This window comes from Solanum tuberosum, unplaced genomic scaffold, assembly GCF_000226075.1.
Source record: "Solanum tuberosum cultivar DM 1-3 516 R44 unplaced genomic scaffold, SolTub_3.0 scf00453, whole genome shotgun sequence".
Classification (NCBI taxonomy): Eukaryota; Viridiplantae; Streptophyta; class Magnoliopsida; order Solanales; family Solanaceae; genus Solanum; species Solanum tuberosum.
Window position 1 is genome coordinate 386,480 of NW_006239393.1, and position 13,507 is coordinate 399,986.

General features: G+C 31.9%; 1 protein-coding gene across 1 annotated transcript; it reads right to left on the reverse strand.

The window, feature by feature from the left end:
- Positions 1-1,407: 1,407 nt before the first annotated feature.
- Positions 1,408-7,399, reverse strand: LOC102587567 (protein-lysine N-methyltransferase Mettl10). Its single transcript, XM_006363967.2, has 7 exons — positions 7,058-7,399; positions 5,918-6,043; positions 5,143-5,337; positions 3,145-3,241; positions 2,336-2,439; positions 2,096-2,147; positions 1,408-1,770 (listed from the first exon to the last, which is right to left on the reverse strand). The coding sequence occupies exons 1-7, from the start codon at positions 7,270-7,272 to the stop codon at positions 1,564-1,566; spliced, it is 996 nt and encodes a 331-aa protein (XP_006364029.1). The 5' UTR covers positions 7,273-7,399; the 3' UTR covers positions 1,408-1,563.
- Positions 7,400-13,507: the final 6,108 nt, after the last annotated feature.

The following is a 13,507-nucleotide window of genomic DNA, read 5'->3' on the forward strand; positions in this document are numbered from 1 at the left end:
CATACTTTAGTGCAAAAATAAGAGAAATAAAAAGAAAGAAATGTGAGTGGATAAAGATTAAAAAGTTAATAAAGTTAAAATTAATTTTTTACGGCTATATTGTAATATAGTTTTTATATGTGTAAAAAAGTATAGGGGCGTCTATAATAAATTTTACAAGAAATTAAGTGAAAAATAAATAAATATGACCATTAAAATAATAAATTCAAATTAATCGATGAATAAAAATAGTCAAAAGTAAAAACCATGTGAGAAGGATCAAATATACCCCTACATGGATTATCTTCTCTTTTTTTTTTAATAAAAATTAATTTAAAAACTTTTTTTTTACTTTCGTTAGAGGAAAACGGTATATATAGGTCATTTGTGTAACAATAAGGATATATATAAGTCACTTTTATAACGAATGATATATCAGCTCTAAATAACAAATTTGATAGATATATCAGGTCTTTTCCCCGGATAATATAACATGTGCAACTTGAACTTCAAAGGTCATATTAAGCTCTTGTAAGTTCATTCTACTCAATTATAACCTTTTGCAAATTCATTTTTACAGCCATAAAGTTTTGCCTACATCGCCGTTTATTTTTTAAAAAAGTTGCATAAATTGACCATTTTGTTACCAAGATAGCTTAAAACACTATCTATGCAGTAAATAGTAGTAATGAAAAATTATTATACAATGAATCTAATTTTCTATTAAACATATTTAATCTCTAATTAATTGTTAATGTATTTTTTTTCTCTCTCTAATCATAAATCTCAACAAATCAATGATTCGTTAGGTGCTAAACCATTGATTCAAATATCAATGTGTTAGGTAAATATTCTAATCCTACTCGAGTATTGTTAAGTTGTCTTATTAGTAGATGTTTTTTCCTTCACTTCCGTTATTATGTTATTACTTGTTTTTCTCATAATTGTTTTTAACACGACTTTTTCAGTATGTATTTATTTTACAAACTTATTTTTTTATATGTTTACTCCAGTCAAGTATTTATTAAAAATAATTTCTGTATTTCACAAAATAGGGATAAGACTATGTACACCCGCACCACCCTCTCCCATAATCCAGTCTGGGGAAAGCTGAAAGCTATGTTTGCAGCTGACTGATACTCTCCTCTTCTTTGGGGAAGTTGAGAAGCATTTTCTTTTTATTCGATATCCACATTGAGACCCGACCAAATCCAGATTCAGAGAAGTCCCACATAAATAGTAAAATTCTCCCTACCAAAAGCGACTCCATATTCAAAGAGATTTGAATCCGAAATCATTAGTTAATGATGAAAGAATATTTACTACTCCACCACATCACTTGTTGGCAGGGATGAGAAACTTTAGCCTCTATTGAAACTATATATCAACTAGTCCCACCTTGCAAAAATCAAAATACTGAGAAACCTGTACAGAAACTACATCAAGTTCTCCCACATTGCATAAATCCATAAACTGAGTTTCCACAAGCGTTTCCACGGATGCAAAGTCGTTCATACATACACGCACAGTTATAGGAGCAACAAGAGTGTCAATAAACCGAAAATAATGCAGGGGATAATTGATTCAGTTCCTCATGAATGCTACGGTGGCTACACGTGAGCCTACTGATCCTCCAAATGTGAACGTAGGGTATGTACGAACATGGTCAAGGTAACGGAATGGAGGGGGATCTGAAGAGGCCTCTTGGTTTCCAACAGCATTTTTTCTTTGATTGAGAGTCTCCACTTCTTCTACCAGTTCATCTTTCGTACTATTACATGATGTAATGACCTACAATAGTGACCGTTCAGGCAAGTGGAAGATAAATTTACTTTGAGAACATGAAGCAAATAAATAAATAAATTGTATACAAAAATTTAGAGGACAAGTCCAGAGTCAAATAATAAGAGACACCACGGAATATAGAGACTATTCTAGGGAAGGACAAGAATTCGCGAAAGGAATATAACTCCTATTTCACAGTTTCAATATAGTGCTAGTAGAGATTTCTCTGGATCTCTCTTTTTCTCATTTGGAGGAACACCGACAAACTTCTAATTAGTAAGCTTCACGACCATTTTAATAATTAGAGGAGGACAGGGGCTGGAGTACTCACCAATAATCCACCAGGAGCAACAATCCTTGAGACAGCATCCCAGTACATAATCCTAAAATGGCCACAAGAAATGTGTCATATGAGAGAAGGCACTACCGATAAAGGCGACAATATTTACCGTGAAATATGATTGGAGTTGCTATAAGTAATTGCAGTTGTATATAAAAAGATAAACATAAACATATTAACATAACTTGCATAATACAAAAAGACAAAAATGTTAACATACAACAGACCTACCTTTTGATAGGACCATCAGGATGCAGTCCAATGGCATCTAAGGTCCCCTTGTCCAAAACAAGCCGAAACGTTGTATCCAATTTTGTTTCAAGAATGTCATCAACCTTGACACCAATCAAAAGTTGTTTGAGAATAATCATTTTCTAGCAACTAAAGAACACAAGATAGGTAAACCGCACATAGCAAGTACATGAAATCAATGATAAAGATAGAGTAAACTGGTAGGACAAGTTATGTTCTCTATTGCAGAATTCAGTAGACGTATTACATTTAGCACCATATCCCATTCTATTGCCACTATAGACTTGAACAAAGTTCTTTCGTGTACACAGTATTTTATGGGAATATCCAGATTACAAAGTGGGCATCCAGGTGCACTAAAGCTCCCCGTTATGCGCAGGGTCTGGGGAAGGGCCTATTGTATGCAGCCTTTCCTTGCATTTCTGCCAGAGGCAATTCCAAGGCTTGATCCCGTGACCACCTGGTCACATGGCAGCAACTTTACCATTCCAGATTACAAAGTAACATCAAAATTTAAGTCATTTTCATTTAGAAGTAATTGCACATGCAGAAACACAATTATAACCAACAATGTACTAAATAGGGATCACCACTTAGCATGTAGGAGAACAAGATCACCACTTAGCATGTAGGAGAACAAGAAGAGCAATTAGAAGTAACATGAAACTACAAAAGCAAGGTAGAGACTACTGTTTTTTGCTTTTATTTGTTTTTTCATATACTGGATTGCAACAGCTCTATGTACACTTAAGTAACTGTTCACATTCAGAGATAAAGTTCAGTTTTACCAAGAACTTGATATTGGTGAAACTATCACGATCCGCAAGCCTTCTCGCAAGGTCTATTGCTCCTTCACTATAGTCAGTTCCGGTGAGATCTGAAAACCTAACTCCACAATAAATAAACGATAATAAGAATCTAACCTTCAGATGTATGTTTAACAAAGCAACAAATGCATTTGAAAGTTCAGACTTAAAATAAACAGGTGCACTAGGAAGCATTTACGAGTGTTTCTTAAATCAAGATACCTCAGCATTTTCAAAGAAAAATATGTGCAACTGTAACTAGAAAACAGCACTCTCCTTACATAATTGAACAACTAAGATCTCTTAGACACCAACAACTTCTATCCCCCACGCCCAAACCGGGGGGTGGACATGTGAATTTGAACTACTAGATGCACTTTCATGGTAAACATAAAGTAGCCATCAAGGTAGTTCATCTCTTCCTTTCTAATTTTTGGTTTCCCTATTTCAAATATTTTCGAGATTATATAGACAAAGCAGAAAAGAAATCAACCAATCTTTATAGTTGAGGCTTCTCAACTTGCAATCAAGATTGCTAGGTCAACCCCAAATACAATGAGAATTTTACCACTAACGGGATGAGGAATTAAAAATTAGATCAAACATTTCATGACACAAGAAATTAAACAAAAAAAGGTCATAAAATATTTAAGATGGAAGCAGTGAATTGCTATTATGATGAACTTGATTTAGAATTCATTATAGAACCACTGGAGTTACACATGCCTTAACTACCATTAAATCAATCACTGTAAAAGCTTCTCAAGTAGACCTTTTTTTCCCTTTGGGTGGGGTGTGGGGGTAGATATGCATACATCATCTTGCCTAAACATGAAGATAGGTGTCTACTCTTTGAAGCAACATGAATATGTATAACTATCCACCACCTCAAAAGTAAATGATACTATGAACAAGTCAAAATGCAGAATAAGAATGTGCATGCATGCAAGATGAAAGAGCTCCTGAACTACAGCATATCAGGATTAGCCCAAAACAAGAAGGAAAGGATGGATAAATGATGGATAAATGGACAGGAAAGACGAAAATAGCCCAAAATATATGCAACCAAGGACTCAAAAGTAACTCAAAGGAAGATCTGCATATGTTATCTCATCATTCATCAGTATGCTTATTTCTTTTTGAAATATGCTTTCTGAATTAAATTTTCTGTGCTCTAAATGTTAATTGTTTTACATCTGACATTTCTTAGAACGGATATTTTATTCACTTAATTATTATTTTATAACAGGAGTCTGGTCCAACTTTCAACACACCTCGACTATTCTACCGGGTACCTGCTACCTCCCACCCTAGAATAGATCATCTATTCCTGCCCGTGAGACCTTAATATACGATTTTTGATGGAAATACTAACCATCAAGCAGGGTAACTGATAAAAACAAAAGTTGTCGCATAGATTAGCATTTTCAAAATGAAAATAAAAATAAATACCCCCTCCGATCCAAAATAATTGATATTTTAGGCTTGGACACAGAGATTAAGGAATTCACTTACTCCTAGAAATGGGGGTTTGACTAAATACCCTTAGTTATGATTTTTTTTTAGGTTGACATAATTATCATGGGAATTAGGAATGTATCAAGGGAAAAATTGAGAAAAGGAGTTAAATACTTCTTGGTTTTGTGAAACATCAATTATTTTAGACCAACTTTTAGAGGCTAACAAATCAATTATTTTGGATTCGAGGGAGTATATAGAAGATGCAGAAACACAAATGTGCACTTCACTTCTTCTCTAAAGCCATATGCTTTTCATGTACAACTGTGACCTTGACTGATCACAGTTTACTATCTTAACAATTACACAAACTGCAAATTTCCAACGCAGCATTATGGAACTTTCAAGATTTTGTAGCGATTGCGCCAAATAGTTCGCAGAAAAGCTCCTATAGCAGTTATAGAATGACGGAGTGAGGGAATGGGTAGCATACAGTAATAGCTAGGAGGAAATCAACTTTACCCCTGTTTAGCGAACTCTTGAAGAAGCAGACCGTTGCCGGTCCCAATATCAAGCACACTCCAATCAGCCAAGTCCTTCTCATGTACCCCAACTTGCTCGCCATCACCTACATGATTTGACAAGTGATTTTGACAAATGCCAGTGCACAAACCTCGGGTCCATGAAGCAACAATTTCCATAACATCAGCACCAAACCTATAGAAAGATAGGGAAAATAATAGATTAAAATCATTCATGAATGTTTTGTTTATCATTATCATTTATTAGGAACATAATAATCCAATGTTAGAATCACTATCCCATCACCACTTCCTCTTTCAGGTTATCTTTTAGGGGTTGGGAATGGTAATCTTTGTAAAAGATGGAAAGAAAGCCCAAAAATTGTCTTCCATATCTATAACCGAACAAAATATATCCTGAGCTGAACCAAATCTTTGTAAAAATGACAGAGCTGAAGCCAGACCCTTTTTCCAGCAAGGCTGCTAATATAATCAGATCTGTTACTCAAGATAACCAACCAAAGGACCTCATTAATAAGTTGTCCACAAAGACACAAATGTAAATGTAGATTACTTTTTTCTTAGTTGATTACCCTCTTCAGGTAATCTGGAAAAAAAGAATTTATTGCTACATGCTATCACCCATATGCTTCAACGAGTTTTAAGTAACTACAAGTTGAACGTTTGATCCACAATGATCACAAAAAAGTAAAAGATATCTTACTGGATGGATGAAAAGGAAACACATTGCTTTCTTTTGGCCAGCTAATTCTTACCAAACTTCACCAGCATGACCATGCTCGCGATAATTTGCCAATTCATCAGCATACGCAGAATCCCAATAGCTCTGGAAACCAAGCATTGAAGACACTCCTTCAGCATCTTGCTCCTCCTTGTCAGAACTGTTCGTACACACAGATGAAAAATCAGATATTTGCTTATTAAAGCTTTAGCAGTTGGAATTTACAGCTTGAGAAATCAACATAAGAGCAATATCACTTGGCAATTTTTTAGGAAGATGTTCCTAATCAATGATCTGAAGCATTTTTATTAATGGTGGAACCCGTAAACATGCAGTTTCAGCTACTGCTTTATTCATGATTTACCTTACAATGCAACCCCAACAGCATTATTCAGCATCATTTCCATTATTAATTAGCTCCAAATAAAATTGTCTAGCCCAGTGCAAAATGAAACGATTTAGTTTTTATACACCGACAACAACAGCATGTAGTCCCACAAAACACTGACACTGGGTAAACAATTTCTACACAATCAGATTACTTTAATGTCAATAACCATAATAAACAAGAATTCGTTACCTGCAAAAGCTGACGACTAATCGGAGGTGAAGCTAGAATTTTGAGTTTATGGGTTCTAAATTTTAGAAAAGACAACTTACTGGATGGATTCTACATAAATTATTTATAGATATTAATAGAATTTTGAACACAAATACAAATTCGCGCCAAAGTTAATGGCATCTGCTGGGGCGACCCCCTAATCAAACCAAAAGAAGTACCTCACCTAACTTGCGAAGAAATTGGTGGAGCTGGGTTCCGCACTATGAGAGTTTGCTTTTTATCTTTCTCGGAGAGGTCTGATCAAACAGGGGATCAGACCACTCCCGGTGTTTTAACTAGTCACTAACCGGCTTAATTAGTACCCGTTCAGTATGCGTTGGCTAAGCCCCTGTGACTAACCTGGTACAACCCATAAAATACTCATATTACACTGTCAGCTTCCACTTTATTCAAGTTTAACTTTATAATGCAGTTTCAATAGCATCATTTCCAGCATCAAATAGTTCTTAAATAATATTTCTATGAAGTTCAGACTTAATTACTTATCTATCAAGCATAATTTATTTTTTAACGAATTAGCTCCTAAAATTTTGCATCTAGAGGGGACAAAACCTGTAATCGGAGGCTGCACGGTTATTGACAGCGGCGAGAGCTTCAGTAGCATCAGCATGACGTTGTTCATCATCAAGTGTACTTCCGTATTCGCTCTTTATCGACCACGAGTCCGCCGCTACTGATCGATCGTCGTCGGAGATCAAGTCAGTTGCTGCCAATGTTCGCGCCGGCGCGACGTCGGAATCTTCAGGAAGGAGTCTCATTCCGACCATATATATCCGATGAACGGGAGAATATCGAAAGAGAGATACCAAAACCCTAGTCAGAAGAAGCAAAATGGGAATTTTCAGAGGGGAGAAAGAGGAAGTTGAGAAAGAAAGGATGGAAGGACACCTTTGTCTTTTCATCACTATCGATTTTTCATCTCACTATTAATAAATGTTAATGGTAAAAAGTGAAATTCAAATTCAAAAAAATTATTAATTTTATTCACAAACTATTAGCAACCTTAAAAATACTTTCGCCCGGCAACTTTCTCATGTAATAAGATAAGTGATCTCAATTCTTCTCTTTGATAGATTAAAAAAATGTCACATCGGTTTTATATGTGTATAGTCCCTTTTTTTTTCAATTTTTATTAATGGCTACAATTGCTGCCTTCTTCCTATAAAATTTAGGGGAAATGGCTAAAATTACCTTGAACTATAGGAAAAGTGAAAATTAAATTTGAAAAAGTTATTAATTTAAATTTCTCGATAAAATCTTAGTCACAATAAAGAATGGTTTGAATTTTAGCTCAAAAAATTTTGAGGTGTTACATGAACAAACACAATACTATGAGAGCTTACATATCTCGAAAAAATTAATTCTTGGCAAAAATCCTCAAAACTTGCAAGAATCTTGAACGTTCTTCTTTTTCTCCTCTTGAACTTCTCAAAAAAAAAAAACTAAGCTCTTTTGGAATGACTAAAACGGATTCCAATCAGTTTAGACCCCAAAAAGGGTGAAAAAAACGTGTAGGCCTAGTGGGTAAGGAAAAGATCGAAACACCCCTCCTTAAAACGGATGAATTTTCTTAACTAGACAGGTTGCACTCAAACGGGCATATCCTTCATCCAAACTTGGAATTTAGCAAACTTGGCGGTGTTGAAAAAAGGACTCAACGACCTTTGATTTGATATCTCATGGGCCACCTAACTCATCATGTGCTGAAAGTTATGATAGTTTGAAGTTGACCCAAAACTCACAGTCGAAGAGTAACTTGTACCAAACTCAATTTAGCTCTTTCTAAATTTAGCTCTTTCTAAGACCAAGGTGTTACAATCCTATCGATACATTGTGGTTGTATACTGATATTGTACTTGCTCTTTTTTTGTTGAGTACATGATATATTCAGGCGGCTGCATCAAAATCTCAATTGTGAGACAAGTGACATTTGAATTCAAGGCTGAGCTACTTCTTCCAAGCTGCCATTGATTCTTCTCTACCTTTTGATCCATCTCTTCGGACTTAGACATTTATAATTTATTGCTACTAATTTTGGGATTGCATACCGTATTCTTGTCTATTTTAGAGTTTTGGCACATGTTTCTCTTTATTATTTCTTTATTAGATGTCTTTGATTTGACATGATAAACAAAAAAAATAAATCTTTGTTGATTGTTTATGTAGAACTATTGTACTTGACATTGATCCACGTCTCAAAACAACCAAACAATATTAAGTACTCTGTTGTTTTAACCAAAGTGTGAAAATGAACATCTACTTTTAAACAAATTGAAAGAAAAAAAGAAAATATTTTTTTCTCTTACTTCATCTTGTAATTACAGATTATTCGGATGATTGTTATTTATTATGTTTGTTATTGAAATATAATATTTATTTTGATTATTACTTAAGTTTACTGTATTTTTTATAAGTTGTTCAGATCATTGTTACTTATTATATTATTATTTAGGTATATATAATGTTTGTTTGATTGTTACTAAAATTTATACTATGTTGTTAACTATGACAATGCAATGCCATACTTTTTATTCTCGTTTCCAATGTATTTGTTCATATTATTATTTTGAATTTGTGTCCTTTGTCTTTGTGGATAATTTTATTTTACTTTTATAGAGAAGATATTTCATGGAGAGCACTCTGAAGTATCATGCTTCTTGTATGGATTGATCATCTACTCTCAACATTTTTTCTCCAATTTATGAAACAATATTGTATGATAATATAATTACAACATTTATACGGTGCTATCCAATTTAATTTTTTGTATTTTCTTTAAAATTGTTCATTTTGAAGAAGTAATTTACAAACATTTTTTTCATATTTACTAATTTGAAATAATTACGTATTGTTTCACTAAGGCGAGTGACATAGTTATTTTACTCTATATACATGTGAATCACAGTAGATACTTTTATTTGGAACACCAAATACATTCTAATGAGGATGAATGATCAAGGGCTTAAAGAAAAATGGGTCAGGAGCGGGGTGAGTTCAAATTATGGATAGATTTTATGTAATTCAAAATTTAAAAAAAAAACAAGACAAATCATAATAGGCCACATACTATTTTAAAGAGCAAAATTTGACCAAATTCAAAATTTGTTTGAGGGGTAACCTTAAGTCAAAAATTAAAGGTTGAGGGTATGTTTAGATATAAAAGTTGAAGAACGTTATTTGTCAGTCATTTTTTATATATTAGAAATATTTTTGCCTCATTTTTGTTGTATAAATTAATCTAAAACGTTTTATGAATTTCATAAACTTCAAATTCCAAATCCTCTTATACATATGATAATACCATATTGAGTTATGTGATACAAGTACGATTCAAAGTGAAGACTAGTAAAACTTTCGTTTTAAGCCTCCCAAAAAATTAATATTGATTTATACGTTTATTTTTACTTACAAAAAGATTTGCAAGGAAAAGAGTACAAAATCTTTATTAAAAAGTAAGGAAAGAAAGATTTTTAAAATATCCTCGAACTATTGGAAAGGGTGCCAAACTATCCTTCATCCACCTATTGGCTCTCAAATATCATGTCATCCACCTTTGGGTCCAATATTGACCACTTTTACAACATGTATCATTTAAATAATTTTTTTTAAATACGTGATGATCATCTATTGGTTACAATTTAATTGCTTAAATTAATTTACAAACTCACCTATTACTAATTTTATCTGACCCAAATTGACTACACTTAACTCAAGTTAACTACACCTAGCTCAAATTAACTACTTCCGGCCCAAATTACATTTACCCCACCAATTAAAACAAATACACCTTTTATTCCTAATATTTCACTTTTATTTCACTTTCTCTTCCAACCTTACTTCCCCAATAAATTCGCATACAATGTCAAAAAATACTACGTAAATACACTCATGTATATATCACCATAAAAAATCATGAGTGTTTTGGTGATTTCTTATGGTGATACATGTGTGTATTTAGGTAGTGTTTTTCAAGATTGTAGGCGAATATATTGGGGAAGAAGGTTGGAAAATGAAGTGAAATATTGGGAATGATGGGTGTATTTTTTTTAATCTGTGGGGTAAGGTAATTTGGGGCGGGTGTAGTTAATTTGGGTCGGGAGTAGTTAATTTGGATTGGGTATAGTTAGTAATGGTTGAGTTTGTAAATTAATTTAAGTAATTAAATTTTATCCAATAGATGGTAATCCATTATAAAAGTGATCAATATTGGACTCAAAGATGGATGGTAGGGGTATTTGGGAACCAATAGATGTCTGACATGGGTATTTTGGAGTCAATAGGTGGATGAAGGATAGTTTTGTACCATTTTCAATAGTTTAAGGATATTTTAGACCCTTTTTCCGTGGTAAAAATTGCTTGACCTTAAATTAAACTACTTAAATCTTCATATTAGTAGATAAAAACTTGTTATGCAATAATATCTAAGGTAATGTATTATATACACATGACTAACTTATAATTAACTTGAAATAATCCTAATTACATTATTGGATAAATTACCTATATACACACCTTTTTTTTTCATAATTTTCATTATTTCCTATCGGTTCTAAAATTTTCCAAAACCCCTTATTTTACTCTCAAATCCCCAAACGCTGGATACATAAATCCTAACTCTCAAACCAATATTTATCCCTTCCTTATTTCACTTCACAAATTTCTCCTTATTTTTAGTCACAAAATCTTAATAGTTATTTTCTCAAACACGTTTGAAATTCAAAATCAATCTCTTTTCGGTAGGTTAAGGATATTTTTAGCCAAAAAAGTTTTAAAAAGATATTTATGAGTTTTTTACTTATTTTTTAAAATACTCCAAAATTTATAATAAAATAAACTATGTGAACTTCAAATTTTCTACGCTAAAACGTAAATTAGAAGGGAAAAAAATAGTAGTAGTTGTTATTATTTGTTAATAATTAATATAATATTTGAAGAAGTTCTTGCCTTTTCTGTCGTCTTTTCTTTTTATTTTGTCTTTTTCCTTCTTTTTCTTTTTTTGGTTTAGTAGTTGTTTTGTTTTTCTATTATTTCCAAATCACTGTTGGATTTGGTATTTGTATTTGGTTTCTTTATTTTTGGTTAATAAAACTCACCTCGGGTGTTTGATTAAAAAAAAAATATAATATTTGTAAATCTTCCATAATTTGAGTTGGTTATGGACTCTAACAACTAATCATTCATTGAAACTGATTAGGATTATTGTATTATTATTTAATCTTCTCATTTTCTCATAATAATATTAGTTTCAATTTCACCAAAATTTTATACAGTCTAATATTTTCCTCTTTTTCTGGTGTTTTTCATAATCAAATTTCTTTAATGGATTGTGTTTGTTCATGTATCTAATTGATAACTTAATTCTTATTTATTGTGATACATTTATAGATACACTTTATTTCAGCTTACATACATCATTATTTCACAACCTTATTGTACCAGATACATTATTATCAACTACAAAATGATACATTATGTAAGTTATAAATATCTTTCAAGGCAAACAATACAATACTTATCAATTTAAACGAGATACATAAATAGTAATGTATCATGCACTAATTTTTTAGATATGATATGTAAATTCGAATTTATACTAAATGTATCAATTACATAGCAGCTGCCACACGGTAATGTATCGATTTCAAATCTAACATCTTATGGACAACAATTACTTATTTAATGTATCTAGTATAAATACAATACTTATCAATTTAAACGAGATACATAAATAGTAATGTATCATGCACTAATTTTTTAGATATGATACGTAAATTTAAATTTATACTAAATGTATCAATTACATAGCAACTACCACACAATAATGTATCGATCTCAAATCTAACCTCTTATAGGCAATAATTATTTATTTAATGTATCTAGTATAAATACAATACTTATCAATTTAAACAAGATACATAAATAGTAAATGTTAAGTAGCAAAGATATTCATGATGTATCTTCTCAAATTTTTCAACAATTTTAAATCAAAATTGAAAGGATCTTCAATAAACTAGGAGAAGAATTTTGAATCAAAATTGAAAGGATCTTCGCTGAACTGGAGAAGAAAGAATCTTGAATCTCAATTTTTTTTTGATTATCTTGAATCAAAATTGAAAGGATCTTCGATGAACTTGAAGATTCAAAAGGATATCGTTTGTCCAACAACAATTTCATCACTTTTGTATCCTTCAAAACTCACCTCGCTTATCCAAAATTTTGACAATTTTTTTTGAATCATATCTGAAAGGTTTCTTCGTTGAACGAGGGGAGAAATTTGAAATTTTGAATTTCTTCGTTCTATTAGGATTTGCCTCTATATGATTGAGAGTAAGAAGAAACATAAGCGTAATTTATGAGATTTAATTAATTTTCAGATTTTATTCATTTTTTAGCGCAACAGAAAGATTTTTCTTGTATTAGAATTAGTGTATTCGGATGGTGAATTAATGTATTCGGATGGTGACTTATGTATCCGGAAGGTACAAATTTTAAGGGATTACTGTAATTAGAAAAAAAAATAGGGATAAGATGTAATTTACTCTTTACATTATGGGATTTATGTAAGTTATACAACATTATTACTGTCAGATTTTTGTTGTAAACTTAAAAATATTATACAATACACAATAAATACAAATTAAATGAATGAGGCCTCTTATTAAAAGTTGATTTTAGCCTACTAATTTTATTGAGATGATAATTAGTTGTAAATAAGTTTTTTATCAAATTAGTACTTGTTGATTGTACGGACTTCGTCAAGGCGACCAAAGCATAGTTCCCACTTATTATTTTTCTAGTTATATATATAACATGTCAAATAAACAAAATTAAATATCTTTTTGATAAAATTTCTTATCAATCAATTTGGGCTATATATTAACCTAATATATCTATCTATCTATATATATATATATATATATATATAAAGGAGGATCTTCAATCAGCTGATGTGGCATGCCTCTATGATCAGGAAATCTACTTATCTATTTTTGGTTTTTTTCT